Here is a 16,477-nt window from a genome sequence, read left to right as displayed (position 1 = left end):
AACACTGAATATATAGAAAAGCTAGGAGCGATCACTGTATTAAATACAGACGTGAAAGTTAGGAGAACAGTCCTATCCTATCGACGGTAGAGTAATGAATGATCATACCGCATTATGGCCGCTGTAGATAAGCTCCGCTTGATCTGTTCAGACTAAATAAGCACGCATGATCCATCAATATCAGACAGCGAGGGGTAGCAGCTCGATATATTCCGTGCACGATTTGCACGAGCAACTTTGCCGATTCCTACTACTACTACTTCCTACCATAACACTGATCACAACAACAGTTCGCTGCATCGACCGACCGACAAGACCGATCATTCGTGCACGGACGACCGATGTACGTAGGTGGCCCAGTAATCCGTACCTGCATACACCTACAAGGTCTACTACAACCACGTGTTGCAACAGCCAACAGGAGTAAATAGCTAGCCTGCAGCTCCATGTGTTTCGTACATGGCGTGTTATGGGCGGGCACGTTTGGATCACAACTCGGAAACGAATCCTACCATACACGTACTTCCTTCGGCACCGAGCATCACGGAAAAAGACCGGGCGGCCACAGCCGGCACAAGGCCGCTCTACACGGTCCCGTACTCCCGTCTCGATCGGCAACTCGGCATCGCCATCCATCCATCGTCGCGTGCGTCTATTCTAGATTTCTAGTATGACTTGAAAAATAACTGTGCGTTGCAACGTGTAAAGGTTACTTTAATTTTATTATTTTTTATATACATTTTAGTTAAGATGAAATCTACTACGAGAACTCGTTTGGATATATATACTTTTTTAGAAAATCATGAGCTGCAATTAGGAGTCCAATCATCTTAAGTTAGCATACGAGTTTTTTTTAAAAAGATTTCTTATATGATTTTTTTTATGTATTTACAAAAGCAAACGAAATTAAAAACCGACTTAAATACGCATCTATATTTCCCAAAACAAATAAACTTAAAAACCGACTCATGCTCGATGACGTAATAAAATATTGACAAAAATATTTTCAATTTTATAATAGTAGAGATGAGTACGTAGGTATACGCGAGGGAGCGAGTTTGCCTGTAGCCGTGGACACACACCGGGTTGAGGCGGACAGGGCATTGAAACGGGGCAGATGGGGGGGCGAGGGTACGTGCCTACGTGGAACGTGGGGGCTGCACCGCACGGCACCGGCATTTACTGCGAGCTCCTACGTACGCCTACTCCTCGGCCCGGCGGAGGAGACGGCATTCACTCACTCACCCCCGAGTCGGTGACGCGTTTGACCGGCCGGACGCCGCCGGGCGGGCCGCGCACACGCACGGCACAGACAGGCTGCATGTGAAGGCCGCAACAACCGCAACCGCACGCGTGGGGATAAGCCGAGAAGAGAACGGCGCCGTGGGCTAATTCCCGGGCCACGCGCGCACGCGGCCGCGTGGAAGACTCCCACCACCGTACAGTTCCGACCGCCTCGTTGGCCCCGGAAGAGAAGATGCCTCTGCTACGTGATCTCCGCGGAAAACCAGGAGGGGCGGGACGTCTCGTTGGGCACTCATCATGAGCCAAGCTCGGTGAAGTTTCACCCCCCCTGAGGCGTGTAGTTGATCCTACGGCATACTACGGCAGAGGGCTCTGGGAGTCTGGGGTTTAAACTGGCGACGTAAAACGGACGGATGGACCATGGACAAATGGGCACCACAGCAGACCGTCCGCCGTGACGACTGGCGAGGACCAGATTTTACGGTCATAGCCACAAAACCTGACTGCTGACTGGTCGAGTAGTAGCAATAAATACCAAACAGTGAAAGCGTGCACATGTCTGGGACGCTGTTAAGGACTAATGAGTGCTGGAATGGAGACTGCTGCAGCGTGACCCACATGGACTTTTTACCTCGCCATGTGCACGTCCTGATGAACCATGCGCATGCATGTCCACGTTCCAAAACTCGATGCCAAGTCCCATGTCTGAACACTCGCCTCCTGCCGTGGCTGCGCCGCACGACTTTGACCTCCCTGGCTGCCTCCGTATGTAGCATCATCGGCTGTAGAGAGGGGCCAGAAGCACGGGGATCGAACTGTTACAGAAGGCTGTTCCGGCATGCGAGTTGCAGTGAAAAACCACCACCCTCTGAAAAACAAGAGAAAAATAAATACCACACGACGAACTGTGCCTGTACTATTGCTTTGCTATGTGCTAACCAGTTCACGAACGCCAAAATTCAGACAGTATCATTCATTTATCGAAAGAAAAATCTACGTGGCTGCGCAGGTATACCCAAAGTTCTGTACATGCAGCCACTGAACAGGAGCAGCAAAACAAAACGACCCAAACAAGTGCACAAGAGCGGACACCATCTTATTCACCTATGCATCCTCCAGGAGGACCATGATGGTAAATCTCCTCCGGTCACCCTGTGAATTGTGGTCTACGCCGAGTTTAGTTCCAAAATTTTTCTTCGAACTTTCAACTTTTTCATCAAATCAAAATTTTTCTACACACAAACTTTCAACTTTTCAATCAAATCATTTCAATTTCGACCAAACAAGTCACACCCCTACTCTAGCCTGCAAACTGCAGCAACCCACGATTTATAAGGCAGTCACTACTCATCACAAGTCACGAACCCCCCAGTAGTACAAAAGGCGGCCTGCCGATTGCACCAGCGGCACATGCCGGGCACTTGAATACAAACGAAAAGTCTGCGTCAGGCTCACAGAGAGGTTGAAAGCTCACCTCACAGAATCCAACAAGAACTCACAGCAGCAAAGAAAGAACTGCTATCCAAAAGGCGACCGAATGCAAACTTTACAAACGGGACAACGTCTTGGGATTACCGATGACAATCACCCTCGATAATTATTTCATACACTAGCATTAGACGGCCATGATACTTCAAGATGTTGTAAATCTGACTGTAACGAAAGCATCAGTTCATCAATCAAACTGTTACAACCTCCAATTATTATTCCGTTTGAATGTGACCTGCCGATGAAGATGCCTTGCTATAGTTGATAACTATGCAGGTCGTCAACTATGGCCATGTACTATATTGAATTTCATTAATCTAGCCATATATTGAACTGTTCAATGTCGATATCTAATTTTGAGTTAAACCCCTGAAAACAGACTATATAAAAAGAATATCCTTCTGTAATTCATTACGTAGTACTACTACATCTAGAATCTCATCGGTTGCCCACAACTTATTATAAACCATATTGGTTTATTAGTGATAAAAGATAATTTGTGTAAAACTTTTATATATACCCCTATGTTCTTAGAGTCTTATTGAAAACCAATATAAAAAGGAAAGTATGCTGAGAATATTTTAAATTATCTTTGAAATTAAGTTTAAAATTTAAATTTTGGGCTTTAGCTTATTCTTTCGAGAACAATCAATGGGACTTTGCCTTTCGGACGATTCAATGTTCAAACCATACAGTACTTGTGCATAGAGGTACTGAGGTACAGAAGGAGCTGTAGTCCTAAAGAAGAACATGGTCAACCACTGATGGAGTCTTGCAGCCAAACACCAAGAGGAACAATACATAGCCAATGACAGGCTGTGTTGTGTTTAGTTCAGCGTAAAGTTTGGATTTTGGTTAAAATTGAAGATGATGTGACTGAAAAGTTATGTGTGTATAACATGTTGATGTGATGGAAAAGAACTGAAGTTTGGATCCAAACTTTAGATCTAAACACAGCCACAGTGAGAAAAGCTTTGGATTAAGATACTTCAGGGTCTGCTTTGGATTTACTCCATTAGGGAAAAATCTGTTGATGGTAGGACTGCCACAAAGGAATTTCATAGGGTAGGAAACTTTCCTTCACATTTTACATGAATTCTAATGAGAGGTATAAACATGCGCATGTTTAGATTTTCTTTCGAAGTTTCAATGTAAACTCTCTCTCTCTCTCTCTCTCTCTCATGTCTCTGTTTGGTAAATCAATACATAATCTTATATTTCCTCTACTTTTTTGGACCCTCTTATTTGTAAAAATAACACAAGAAATTTAAAGGATTTCAATCCTATAGAGAAAAAATCTATAAAGGACTTTAAACAGAGGATTGAATCATATTATTTTCTTCAAAGTTCCTATGAATGGATAATCTTACGAAACATTTCAAAGAAAAGTTAGCAAAAGTTCAACCTCTTGAAAAAAAAATTTCTGAGTGTATTTCTCTCATATGGTTTCTATGTTTTTCTATAGGCTTAATTAAACGATCATTCTTGTGTTTTGTACTTACATTCTTATCAATATCGCATGTGTTTTTTCAATCACGTGTGTTAAAGAAGCCCATATGAGACCTCTAGATATACTTTGTGCATATTTTTTAATTTTTATCGTTTTGTTTCCTATACGATATAATAAGGTAATGTGTTCTGATCCTATTGTTTTTTTTTATTCCTGCTTCCAAAGAAGCCCGTAGAGTTTTTCACAAGGATTAAGGAAATTGATGAAATTAAATATTGTTATGATTGGTTCAACTAAGAGATATAACAACTTAAAGCAATATTTTTTTTTCAATTCTTCGCCTATATTCTATTCTCACCCAATCATATTCTTCTCCCGTTTAATTTTCAATTACTTTCTTATTAATATCCATGTTTAATTTTCAATTACGTTTAGTATGAGACAATTGGTGGATAAGTAAATTGTAGTATTTCGAGATAAATTTCAAATACTAAAAGTCATTATATTTTGAGTTGCCGGTAGGGCTTACAAAAACCGTATGGTTATTATGGTTGTCATGTATGGTAACCTTCTCAGGCCCCCTTTGAATTGGAGGAAAAACAAAGGAATTGAAATCCTACACTATTCATGCCTTTGATTCGTAGGAATGAAAAAAGGAAAAACGCAGGAAACTTTCCTTTTCTATGATTCTAGAGGAAAAACGTAGGAAATTTAACATCTACTCTAACCTCTTGGAAAACTTTCCTTGAGTCTATCTTTCTCATCTGAATCCTGCGTTTTTCCTGCGGTCCAACTAAACGGTCATTCCTTTATTTTTCCTGTGTTTTGCAATCATCTGTTTTACACTTGCATTCCTATAAGAATCGCATGTTTTTATTTCTCCGTTTTTTCAATCCTACGATTCAAAGGGGCCCTCAGTTTTTAAAACCATAGTATACCTCGCACTAAAAGTCATTATATTTTGAGTTGCCGGTAGGGTTTACAAAACTGTACGGTTATTGCGGTTGTCATGTACGGTAACTTCTCTGTTATTAAAACACGGTATGCCTCGCACTAATGAGCGCGTGGTTTTCGCGATAACCGCCACTGTGGGGTGGCATAATCCCACCCAAAAAAAAGTTCGGTGAACCCCGGGTCGTCGGCGAGAGTAGCAGCCAGCAACTCACGAAACAGGTAATACAGGCATTTGCACGTACCTGCTGCCATTGAAGTGGTAGAATTATCAATAAGAACGACCAGGGAAGAAAATGGTACCAATCAGATGACCAGATACACAATTGAATCAAATTGGGGGAGCCTGAATGCTCATGATCACCCACTGCAAGCTCGTCCCAGCCAGCAGATTTAATTCCCGTATCCACCAAATGTACTGCTCTAGTGCTGTGTTTAAATGCAGAGGCAGTGGCAGCTACAGGACAAGAGCAAGGAGGCGAACGAGAACAAACAAATGCAAAAGACAGCACAGGAGAAGAGAGGCCGTGAACAACAAAAGAAACTCACTTGTAACTTCGTACTAAGCTAAATAAACAAAAGAACGACGTTGGTCAAAGGAAACAAACAAAAGTTGGAAGATACTGCTAAATTGCTAACTGAACCTGGCTGCTTCCACTATTTTCACCGTCTTACTTCGTGCTGCATGTGTCGAATTCACAGTGGTTTGCTACTTGGTGCTAATTGCTACCAGTTGCTAGCTAGCTAGTGCTATTACAGGATTGGTGAGCTACTCGGGTTCCTCTCCCACGGATTTGCCTGGCCGCCATGGGCGGCGCCGAAGGTCTCCGCGGCGACGGTGGCACTCCCGGCCAAGCTGACAGCGCCGCCGATGGGTTGGATGAATGTCGGGAAGCCCCTGCTTGTCGACGCGCCTGTCGGGCTCACTCCAAGCCCCAAGAAATCTAGTGTTGCCGGCTTGGCACTGAACAGTGTGGACTGACCCATCATGAGCTCCGGCAAGCTCACCGGACCGCCTGTCGCGTCGTATGGTAACCCGAGGCCGAGCCCGGAGGACAGCATTGGGGATGGCTCCGGCTGTAACCGCGGCGGCCATTCGGGCAGCGAACTCGCCGGGAGTGGCACTTGCATGGTTTCTTGGTGGTGATGGTGGTGGTGCTGTTGCTGCTGCCCTGACGACGAAGGCGGCGCCGACGATGACGATGACATGTCGAGGCCCAGGCAGCGGAGAAAGGACGAGCTAGACGAGGTGGCGCCCATCTGCGCGGCCTTCTGAAGCAACGCCGTGGCGGACATGTGCGGCGACGGGGACGGCGGTGGCGGCGGAGCGAACTGCTGCCGGTCAGCTGGTACAGGCGCCGTAAACAGCGACGACGACGCGTTGGGCGCGAGGCACAGCGCCGGAGGCTTGGCAGGCACCGCGCGCTCCTGATGGCCACCCGCTCCAACTCCGATGGGGTCCGCGTACTGCGGCGCCTGGGCCACCGACGGCGGTGCAAACATGCTGCTAAGGAGGCTTTGCGACGTCGGCGCCACGCCGCTACTGCTGCTGCTGACACAATCATTGGGAGCGGCAACCGGCGGCGGCGGAGGAGCAGTAACTGGCGGCGGCGCCGGCGCCGGCGCCGGCGTGGCGAACTGATCCAGTGCAGCATCCCGATCTGCATGCAGCGCAACGAGTGTAAGCGAATCAGGAGGCAGATTTAGATCACCCATATACTACTAGCTCGCTAGATTAATGTCAAGGTGCAACTAAAAGCAAAGCAATAACGACAGAGGCAGAAAGCAACGAGAGCTGAGCTCGCCATGATGAGGATCTTTTTCAATGTATTCATTTCATGAGCATGTCCTTTTTATCATCCGATTCAAGGTTCCAGGCTCCACAAAGGCACTCCGTTGGATTTACTATACAAAGCACCTTTCTTTCATCTTCGAAGAAACGACCAAGAACTAGCAATCCCCATGTTCTCTACAGTTAAGGCATGTGAAAATATAGCCAGGTTTCGAGATGCGCGCGTGCGAGGAACGCACAACGAACGAACTACTGCCCCCCCCCCCCCCCCCCCCCCCAAACTCTCGGGCATTTTTTTTAGCGCGCACATCAGATCGTGACAAAACCATCGATCCGCGAAACTTCCGCTCCCGTCTGCTTCTTCCCCCGCAAACGCCACAATCCTCCAAGAAGACAACGCAAGCATCAAGGCGGTACTGGAACTGCCTCTGCAAGTACTCTTTTGGTTTTGACCATGGGTTGGTAAAGTTGCGGATTGGATAGTAGAATTGGGGTGACCGCCATTAATTACCTCGTTGCTCCGGTTGCGCCGCGGGAGCCGGAGCTGCGGCCGGAGGAGGTGGCGGTGCTGGCGCCGGCACCGGCGCGGGTGGTGGTAGAGGCGCTTGCGGCGGCGGCGCACCGGCAGAAGCCGAGGTCCCGTCCTCGTCGGCCGGCGGCGGCGGCGCCGCGCGCGCCTTGGCGCTCTCCTCGGCCAGGGCGTCGCAGAAGGCGCGGTGGGTGATGAAGCTGTCCCTCCTGCGCGGCGGCGATTCGCCGGTCAGTATCGGCGGCTGCTCGATTAGAGGATGGAGATTGGATGGGAATCGAGAGGGAAGACGGACCGTGAGAATAAGGTGCCGCAGTCGCAGCGGTACTCGCGGGAGCCGCAGGTCTTGGTGTGCGCCTTCCAGTCGGACTGGACGGCGTACTTCTTGGAGCACTTGTCGCACTTCCACTTCTTCTCGCCGTGCTTGCGGCAGAAGTGCTTCTTGATGCCGGTGAGGTCGCCGAGCGCCCGCGACGGGTCGTGGTGCACGCACGTCGGCTCCGGGCACACGTACACCCGCTTCCGCACCTCCTTCCCGCTCCGCTGCCGCAGCTTCCACGGCAGGTTGTGCCCGCGCCGGTGCAGCTGCAGGTTCTGGTCGCGCTGGAACCCCTTGTTGCAGATCTCGCAAACGAACCTGTTCGTCGCCAGCAGCGTCTTGGGCGACAGCGCGATCACCTCCGCATCAGGATCTGCACCACCACGCGAACGAACGCTCGATCGGTCACCGTCGCCATCGATCATCTCGCCATCACGCATAGCTCTAGTCAAATTAAGCAACCGGTACGGTTAACTAGTCAGTCACCTGGCATGCCGGGGAGTGCACGCTTCTTCTTGGCCGGCGGCTGCGGCGGAGGCTGCTGCTGCGCGCCCGCGCCCGCTCCGCGCTCGGCCGTCCCGGACGACGTCTCGACCTCCATCCGAGAATCTTTCTTTTGCAGAAGTTCCGTGGACGCGGGTACCACTCCCGCCGATGCTGCTGCTACTAGCGTCCAAGAAGCAAGCTGCCTCGAGCATAAAAGCTCGCGTCGCGCCTTTGCAACGCAGGCCGGACGGTGGGGGCGACACCGAGCTACCGGTCACCGCGGCAACCACCGGTCGTGGACGCGGCGAGCAAACGAGGCGGCGGCGGCTGCTGCTGCTGCGTGTGGGAGAAGCCAAGGTGAGGAAGTGGCGGAGCTGGGCGGAGACCGGGAGATAAGAAAGGGAGCCAAGAGCGGTGCATTAACGACGAGTCCCGCGGGGGAGGAGGAGGGAGGGTGAGGTTACCGGCGCGACGAGAGCGACGTGGCGCGATCTAAGCCGTACACGTGGTGGTGGGCGGGGATGGGCGTGGATTTGGCATCTGGCTAGTGGAGTCAAGCGGGCCGCCGATCGTGGCAGGCGCTTTGTCGTGTAGCGCGAGCGCAAATATTCTTTTGGATTTTTCCGCGTTTTATTTTAGTGCCAGGGCGCTTAATATTTGGTTTGTTGCTTTGAACGGTTGGGAAAGGAAAAGGGGAGACACTGTTTACGGAGAAGTATCAAGCTGATGTCTCACTCGTCTTTGATTGATTTGCCGATTTGGAATTATGATGCTTCGACTGTTTTTTTTTTCGCTGATTATATGTTGTACTGTCAGATCGAGCAACTTGTAATCCGATACCCATAAGTTAAAAGCAGTTATAGTCTAGATTAATCCATGATCCATGTCACTTCAGTTAACTCATGAGCTGACTTTTACATTCGTTTTGTTATAAACATTTTTCATTAAGAGCTGCCAGCATGCCACTTTTTATACCTGTTGAAGGCTAACAGTGCTGCAAGCTTCAGTTTTTTACAGTGCAATAAATAGCTTTTCCAAAATCTTAATACAGGATCAGGACAACATTGGGTCATTGGCGGCAACATGATTTATTACCGTACGATGGGTGTCAAGAGATTGCAGTGTTGCTGTTCTTGTTACAGCAGCGGCATCAACATGATCAGAAAAACAAAACAGAGGGAGCATTGAGGACTGCACCTGTTGACGGGCAGAATACACGTCCGAGAGGAGAGCAAGTGGACCAAGCGCCAATAATTAGGACCAGCAAAGACATTGCTTACACTCAGAGTCTGAATAATGGATAAACAAGAAGTACCTGGCATTAGCCATCACGGTGCAGAACACCAGACGTCTGGATTGCCACCAAAAAAACAATCGTTGTTTGGATCGTTTGGTACAAGATTAAGTCAAAAGTCAAAGAGTTTCAGTAATTCAGTGCCTGAATATTTGGGTGGCGATGTTTTATTTCAGCTGATCAAATGAAATGGAGGGTCTAATTTAAGCATGCTTCTGTTGACCATATGCAGCACGTTTGGGTCAGGAAATGACTTCAAACCGGCTAAGCTCTCTTTTGTACATGGGTCTCTTTGTATATAGTATCATATAGGAGTATTATACTAGCTTCTTTTGCGTGCCAGAAGAGAACTCCTGAGCATCTATTATATTGTCAAAATGTATTACTCCCTCTATTTTTTTTTAAAAAAAAAGTTTGAACGGCCAAAAATGAAAAAGGAAGAAATACTTTGCATCAGAAAAGTATGAACTCGGAAGAAAAAGATCTTTCGGTTCTAAACGGAAAGGGGAAAAAGGGAAAATAAGGATATGTCAAAAGGAATAGCCACCACGTCTTTAGATAGATATTTCACCTGTTTGGTTGACCACAAATTTTCATGTTTAAAAAATGAGTGCTTATAGGAGAATATGCAAGCTTTTTATTTAGCAACTAAAGAAAGCTATCCTTTTCACCAATTATTGTCGTTGGAGTAATGTATGCACTTCGTATAAGTACGTCACTTTCATCGTTAGAACCACGGGAAAAATAAAAGCAGTAAAGAAAGCGACTTACGAGAGATGCAACCTTTTATGTTAAGCTGAAAAGGCTTATCTTTAATTCTTTTTTATCCATGTTATAAGCTAGGTAACCTTTTCTTGTGGAGATCGCGTATGGACAGTTTCAGGAAAGAGTTGTAAGTTGCATTCGATCGATGACATTGGACGATTCATTCGAAAATTCAGTGGGTTATTTACTACAAAATATTCTATCGACGGAGTAGGCTAAGATATGAGCTACTCAAAAGCTCGAGTGGATGGATCAACACGGACCTAACTTTACTCGACACATACAGATCTTCTATTTAGGAATTTAGGTTCATTTTTTTGGTATATTCAAATCTATGCTAAAAATCAAGTGGAATATACATGTTTTAGAATTTTCTAACGGCATACTTTATCTGTGTGTCTGAGAGAATATGAAATGAGAATATTGAAAATATACTCAAAACAAGGTGGCAGTAGCGTATAATTAATTGAGTATTAATTATTTTAAAATTAAAAAAGAATTAATGTGACTTCTTAAAATAACATTTCTATAGATTTTTCTTAAAAAAATATTATGTTTAGCCATACGGGAAATTTACGTGCGTGTTTCAAAACGAGATAAATCTACTTCAAGACGTAGTGTGTGTATGACAGATTTGTAGCCGGCTGTAATACGGACTTCAAGACGCAGTGTGTATGACATGTGGGACCAGTTATTGATAGTGTAGTATGTAACTATTGTACGAATAAGTTATTAGAATTGATACAGATGAATTGAAGCTAGTAGTTGGCCATACTACTAAACTTGCTCTTAAAATGTAAAAAAAGAAAAACTAAAAACACATTTAGCTTACTCCTATTATACCGGATCGGTACCATGGAAACAATTTCCGCGTTAACAATTTGGAAGCCACCTATTTGCCCTGATATCCAAGAATCCAACCGTGCAATTAGGCTTTTGAGAGAGTTTCGGTGCGATTCCACGTGTTTTCCTAGGCTGGCTTATAAAGTTGTACTCCTACTAACTATAGTCATTAGTGTACTACATCCAGACAAATGGCACGGGTCTTTCAGGATTTGATACAAAAGTAGATCGAATCGGCCTCTCCCTCAATTCTATAACTTCAGTACTCTTACCTCTAGGCCGAGTTTAGTTATAAACTTCCAACTTTTCTATCACATCAAAATTTTTATACACACACAAATTTTCAACTTTTCTGTCACATTGTTTTAATTTCAACCGAACTTTTAATTTTAACATGAACTAAACACAAATCGAGTTCATTTGAAAAACGCATTGCTAGGTGCATTCTAGTAGTACCGGAGTACTACAAAGCTGGTTGAGATGACAGCGAGTGGCAATACAACAAAAAGCCGGCCTTGGCTTCTTCTTTTCTTCTCCAGGCGGCCTAAACGCATTGACCAACCCAATTGGCATCATCTGGACCAGCCGCCTCGCCAGCCAGGGCCATCAGTCTACTCCACTGCAATTCTTAATATGGTTTAGCTCACTTAACCCCTCATGGGTCCGGCCTGATTATCTTATCGTAACCTCCCTTAACCTTATCTTAACCGTTGCTGTCCAGTCGTAACACACACAATAATAGTCTACCAGTCGTTCGTGTTATTGTCAGGTACTGTTTTCTGGGGACCGCGTCCGTACTGGCCCACATGTCACTGGCGAACAGGAAGCTCTCGCTCTCCGTGGTGCAACAAACAAACTTTGTCTTCATCTGTTTATTTTAAGTGTTTGGTTTGGGTTGCGTGTGCTTTGTTTTAGGGTGGACAGGGAAGAAGATTCTATTATAATGCGACGCAAACAACTACTCCTCTTGGATCTTGAAAAAAATACTCGGTGCTTCTCAGTTCTCATGTCACGTAAATCACGTTATACCAACCGAAAGCCGCTCAAACTGTACTGTATAGTCGCCTTCCTTCTCATCATGTTATTTTCGAGCATTGAGTATTAGGGTAAACTGTTTTATATAGCTAGTCCCATTAGCTATAGATTTGCATCTTGAAAAATTATCAGGTGTCTTCACGTTGAGGCCTTTGTAACGTTTGAACGGTCCAGTACTCCAGCTCAATCCCCGTCATCAGCCGGCGAGCGGGCTGACCACCACCGTCTACTATACGGATGTTTTTCAGTTTTTGTACGAACAATTCACCACTGGTTGCATGCAGGAGGGAGCACTGCCGAGGCATGATTAAAACCGTGCTGCCGACCTGCCGTACGTCCATTACATTCAGCCACCATTACGGCGGCAGTCAAGTGCGTTCAAGTGCATCTGCTTGTAGTACTCACTTCGTTCCAATATAAACATAATATAATATATGTGTAACATGTATGTTTAAATTCGTAGTAGAAAATATCACATTTATAATATGTTGTATTTATATTGGAACGAAGGGAGTAACAAATTAGTAGTTGGCATGCACAATGTGTTTGATTGCGGCAAAATTTTCCCGTAATACACATATATGGATCTCTACGGAAAAATTGTATAAATGTTGTATAGTGCAAAATTTATAGGTAGTGTAAATATGGAAATTATCATAGAATATATAAATGGATGTTTAAGAGTTGTCCACGCCACCTAAGAGTCCTGGTTAAATCTGGAAGAAAAAAAACTTTAAGTGATGCGTATAAATCTAAGCATCCATTTGTATATACTATGGTAGTTTCAGATATGCACAGTTTTTATTACATATTTTCCTGACATCTACATCTCTACCACAGTTCTTATTATCGACATTAGTAGCCACAAATCCAACTAAAATAAGAGAATTATAATATGCTCACAGTGTGCCAAGGCAGTTTATTTTAGATCTCTTCCATTATTTTTGAGATGATGGAAGTATTACTTCCGGCCATTAGGTCTCTTCCCATCTTTCCTCATGGAGCAAATTAGACCCTCCTCCTTGCTTTCAGCCTGGTAAGTACTTGTGTTATTCAAGCTCCCTGCGTGTCATTGGACGTTAAGTCCTGAAAGCTCCTATTCAGGCCGATCTGACATGAGACATCCGGGAATAATAACTCCAGGTCCATGGATCCAACAACTCAATTAACTCCAGACCACAATTCCGATCGCTTTATTACCTACTGCAAACCTTGACGAGAAATGCTCCATTACACGGTGGTGTCACCGGTCCTTCTCCGTGAGCTCGCTACCAAAAATGATCACACTCCTCCGGCAAACTTGTACGGCAAACCAAATATAATTATTGACATATGGACCTCCGGAGTCAAAAGTAAAGTAGAATCCCGATGCACGCCGCGCGGCGCGGGAGTCCATGACAACACGTTTGCGCACGACATCGACCCCATTATCGAATCTTCAACAATTGAGTCAGTGACTATAATTGAGATGAACGTAAAATCTGGGAGGAGCTGTGGCGTTGCACAACCGTACTTGTTGGCCGCGCGAGGCCACGCACGAGTGAGGGTAGTACGTGGTGCCGTAGTCTGATGAGGCGGCCAGTGAGCACTGTTGTTCACTTGAATTCTCTGGCCTGGGTTGTCACCTCACCGATCAAGCTAGCGCACGCGGTCGCGCGCAGAGCAGGCGGCCGTGCCGTGCCTGTGTGTCGCACTGTAGACTGCGCCTGATGCGCGGCTAGCGGCCACAAGCGCGCGACGCGCTGCCGCTTTCCCCCCCCCCGCGCGCATGGGGGCCGGACCCCACGAGAGCGCGGGCGCGCGCGCACGCACGGCGTCGTTGCCTGCCTAGCGTAGCCTAGCGCGGAGTGTGCGCGGCGTGGCAGGCGCGGGCGCGCATTGAACTCGTTCAGTTCAGGGGGAGGGGGCCGACCCGACGACGAGGAGGTGATTGGATTGGATGCGGGGAGTCATCGCTGCTCTGGTCCCGTGGCTGGCGCGGCGGGAGTACGGGGCTGCTATCGCATGCACATTTATGTGTTTTCACGTTGGACAAGGAAAGCGCGCAGCTTTTATCGGGGGGCCGCCGGGCCGGGGCGGGAGGAGTTAAGGGTAGTGGTAGCCGGTGGGGCGGCACCAGGTCCAGGTGGAATGGTGGGTGTGTCGTATTTCTTTCGCAGCAGCAGCTGCCCCAAGCCCCCAAGTGGGAATTAACTGCTTTTGCAAGTACCACCTCAAGCAAGGGCACAAGTCGCTGATTGCTGCTTACTCTTGCTACCCTCCTAGTCCTAGCTGCAAGTCGACTCGGTTACGAGAAAGATTGCATTGCTGTGCGCTTGGAATTTGGATTACTACTAGTAGTACTTCTTTTAATCCAAACATGCAGACATTGTGTAATCTACAGTGTTGATTTTTGAGATATGCTCATGCATCGGCATTCTTCTAAGTTTTAAATCTCTAAACAAATGCAACAACTCTGGTCCTGTTCCAAACGAAAATGAACTAGGTATTTTGGAGGAAACCTAGCATAACTTCAAACATCTAAAAAAGTTTCCTACAATTTACTCTAAAAAATAGCATTCTAAAACATAATAAGGCTCAACCTAGTATTACGAATGTGGATACTCATATTCGATACTAAGCTGCTATATTTTGGGAAAAAAAAATTGTTTTTATGAGAAGCATCCAAACAATACAAATGAGCAATTCCTATGTCTCGATATTCCTTGGGATCATGTTGGAATGCCACCCCACCTTTGTTTTTCTACTTCTTGAATTCCGCGTTCTGAATGAGTCATCACTTTCCTCCCTAATCATTTTTTCTTAAGGCATTGTTTGGAACAAATGAAAGAGTATAAGGTAAGGTGATAATTTATTTACTTTTAAATGAAGCGAAAAGATGATCATTAACTTTATTTGTTGTGATTGAGTTCTACACACCCATTCCTTCAATCCAAACGGTAAGAGTCTAAAACAATTCGTGTGTCCTGCATTTTTTTTTTATTTTCACGTTCCTTTGTTCCAAAAGCAGGCCTGTAACCTGTTTACCCGTCAAAAAAAAAAAAAGAGAAGAGAGGCCTGTGTAGTTTCCATTTTTGGGGAAAGGGCCTGTGTAACTGGGAATAAGTTCACTTTAGGTCCCTCTATTTGTTGGTCAGTCTGATTTTTGTCCCTTGTCCACAAAACCGGGTACGACCCGTCCCAAACTTACAAAACCGGACAAACGAGGTCACTCAGTAGTATGGAGGGCGGTTTTGACCGACATGGCGTATACGTGGCTCCTTTGACTAGGTCTTTGTCTCACGTGGCAATGACGTGGCGCTTACATGGCAATTTTATCCCCAAAAAATAATAAAAATAGTGGGACCCATATGTCAGCTACAAAAAAATAATTAAAAAAGGTGGGGCCCATGTGGTCCCACATGTCAGCCTCCATCTTCTCTCTATCCCCCTCTCTCTCCCCCTACACTGCCAGGAGAGAAGGGTGAGCGGCGGCGTCGAGGGGGCGACAGGCGGAGCGGCGCGGCGGCCGGTGGTGGACGGAGTGACGGTGGGCGGTTGGTGGCGGGAGGAAGTGGAGCCAAGCGGCAGCGGGGTGAAATGAAGCGGCAGCGGGCGGTGCGCGGAGCGACAAGGGCAGAGAGGCTGGTGAGCCGCCGCTCCTCTTCCACCCTCCCGTCGACCGCCCTCTCCACCGATGCGGCGCGCGCCACCGCTCCTCTCCCTCCCACCCGTCGACTGGTGTGCGCCGCTAACCCTCTCCCGCCGGCAGCCACGCGCCGGTCCCCGCGCGTCACCGCTCCTCTCTTGCCCTACCGCCGGTCGCCGACCCAAGCGCACCGCCATTCCTCTCCCTCCCTCCCGCCGGCTGGCGCACGCCGCCGCTCCTCTCGCGTTGGAGGTGCACGCGGCGTCCTTGGCGAGGTCGCCGCCGCTCCGTCCGCCTCTCCGCTCTGCCCGCGGCCTGCCGCTGCCGCCGCGAAGACGAGGGAGAGCCGAGAGGAAGAAGAGGAAGAGCCAGGAGTAGAGAGGGAGAGGGGAGGGGAGCCGGGGAGCTCAGCTTGGGGGGGCGGCGGGAGCGGCGTCGTCGGTGTCGCTCCGCCCACCGCCCGCCGCTGCTGCGCCCTTGTCGCTTCGCCCACCGTCCGTTGCCGCTCCATTTCGCCTCGCTTCCTCCCGCCGCTGGCAAGTGCAGAAGAACATACACATGGCGATTCCGTGGTCACTAGGTTACATGAACTGAAAAACCTTGATACTGAATTCTGTGATCACTAGTGTTACCTTTGACGTCTCAATGTGTC

At 47.3% G+C, this 16,477-nt stretch overlaps 1 protein-coding gene across 1 annotated transcript; it reads right to left on the bottom strand.

Moving 5' to 3' along the window:
- Positions 1-5,662: 5,662 nt before the first annotated feature.
- LOC127765622 (zinc finger protein GAI-ASSOCIATED FACTOR 1-like) lies at positions 5,663-8,682 on the bottom strand. The gene is made up of 4 exons (XM_052290566.1): positions 8,261-8,682; positions 7,751-8,147; positions 7,438-7,664; positions 5,663-6,795 (listed from the first exon to the last, which is right to left on the bottom strand). The coding sequence occupies exons 1-4, from the start codon at positions 8,373-8,375 to the stop codon at positions 5,888-5,890; spliced, it is 1,647 nt and encodes a 548-aa protein (XP_052146526.1). The 5' UTR covers positions 8,376-8,682; the 3' UTR covers positions 5,663-5,887.
- Between the last annotated feature and the right edge of the window lie 7,795 nt (positions 8,683-16,477).

This window comes from Oryza glaberrima, chromosome 3 (genome assembly GCF_000147395.1).
Source record: "Oryza glaberrima chromosome 3, OglaRS2, whole genome shotgun sequence".
Taxonomy (NCBI): domain Eukaryota; kingdom Viridiplantae; phylum Streptophyta; class Magnoliopsida; order Poales; family Poaceae; genus Oryza; species Oryza glaberrima.
This window is presented reverse-complemented; position numbering and strand designations above follow the sequence as displayed.

Coding starts and splice junctions, on each gene's coding strand:
- LOC127765622 (XM_052290566.1), bottom strand. CDS start 8,375: ATGGAGGTCGAGACGTCGTCCGGGACGGCCGAGCGCGGAGCGGGCGCG. Junction 8,148..8,260: donor TGCACTCCCCGGCATGCCAG/GTGACTGACTAG, acceptor GTGGTGGTGCAG/ATCCTGATGCGGAGGTGATC. Junction 7,665..7,750: donor TGCGGCACCTTATTCTCACG/GTCCGTCTTCCC, acceptor GCCGCCGCGCAG/GAGGGACAGCTTCATCACCC.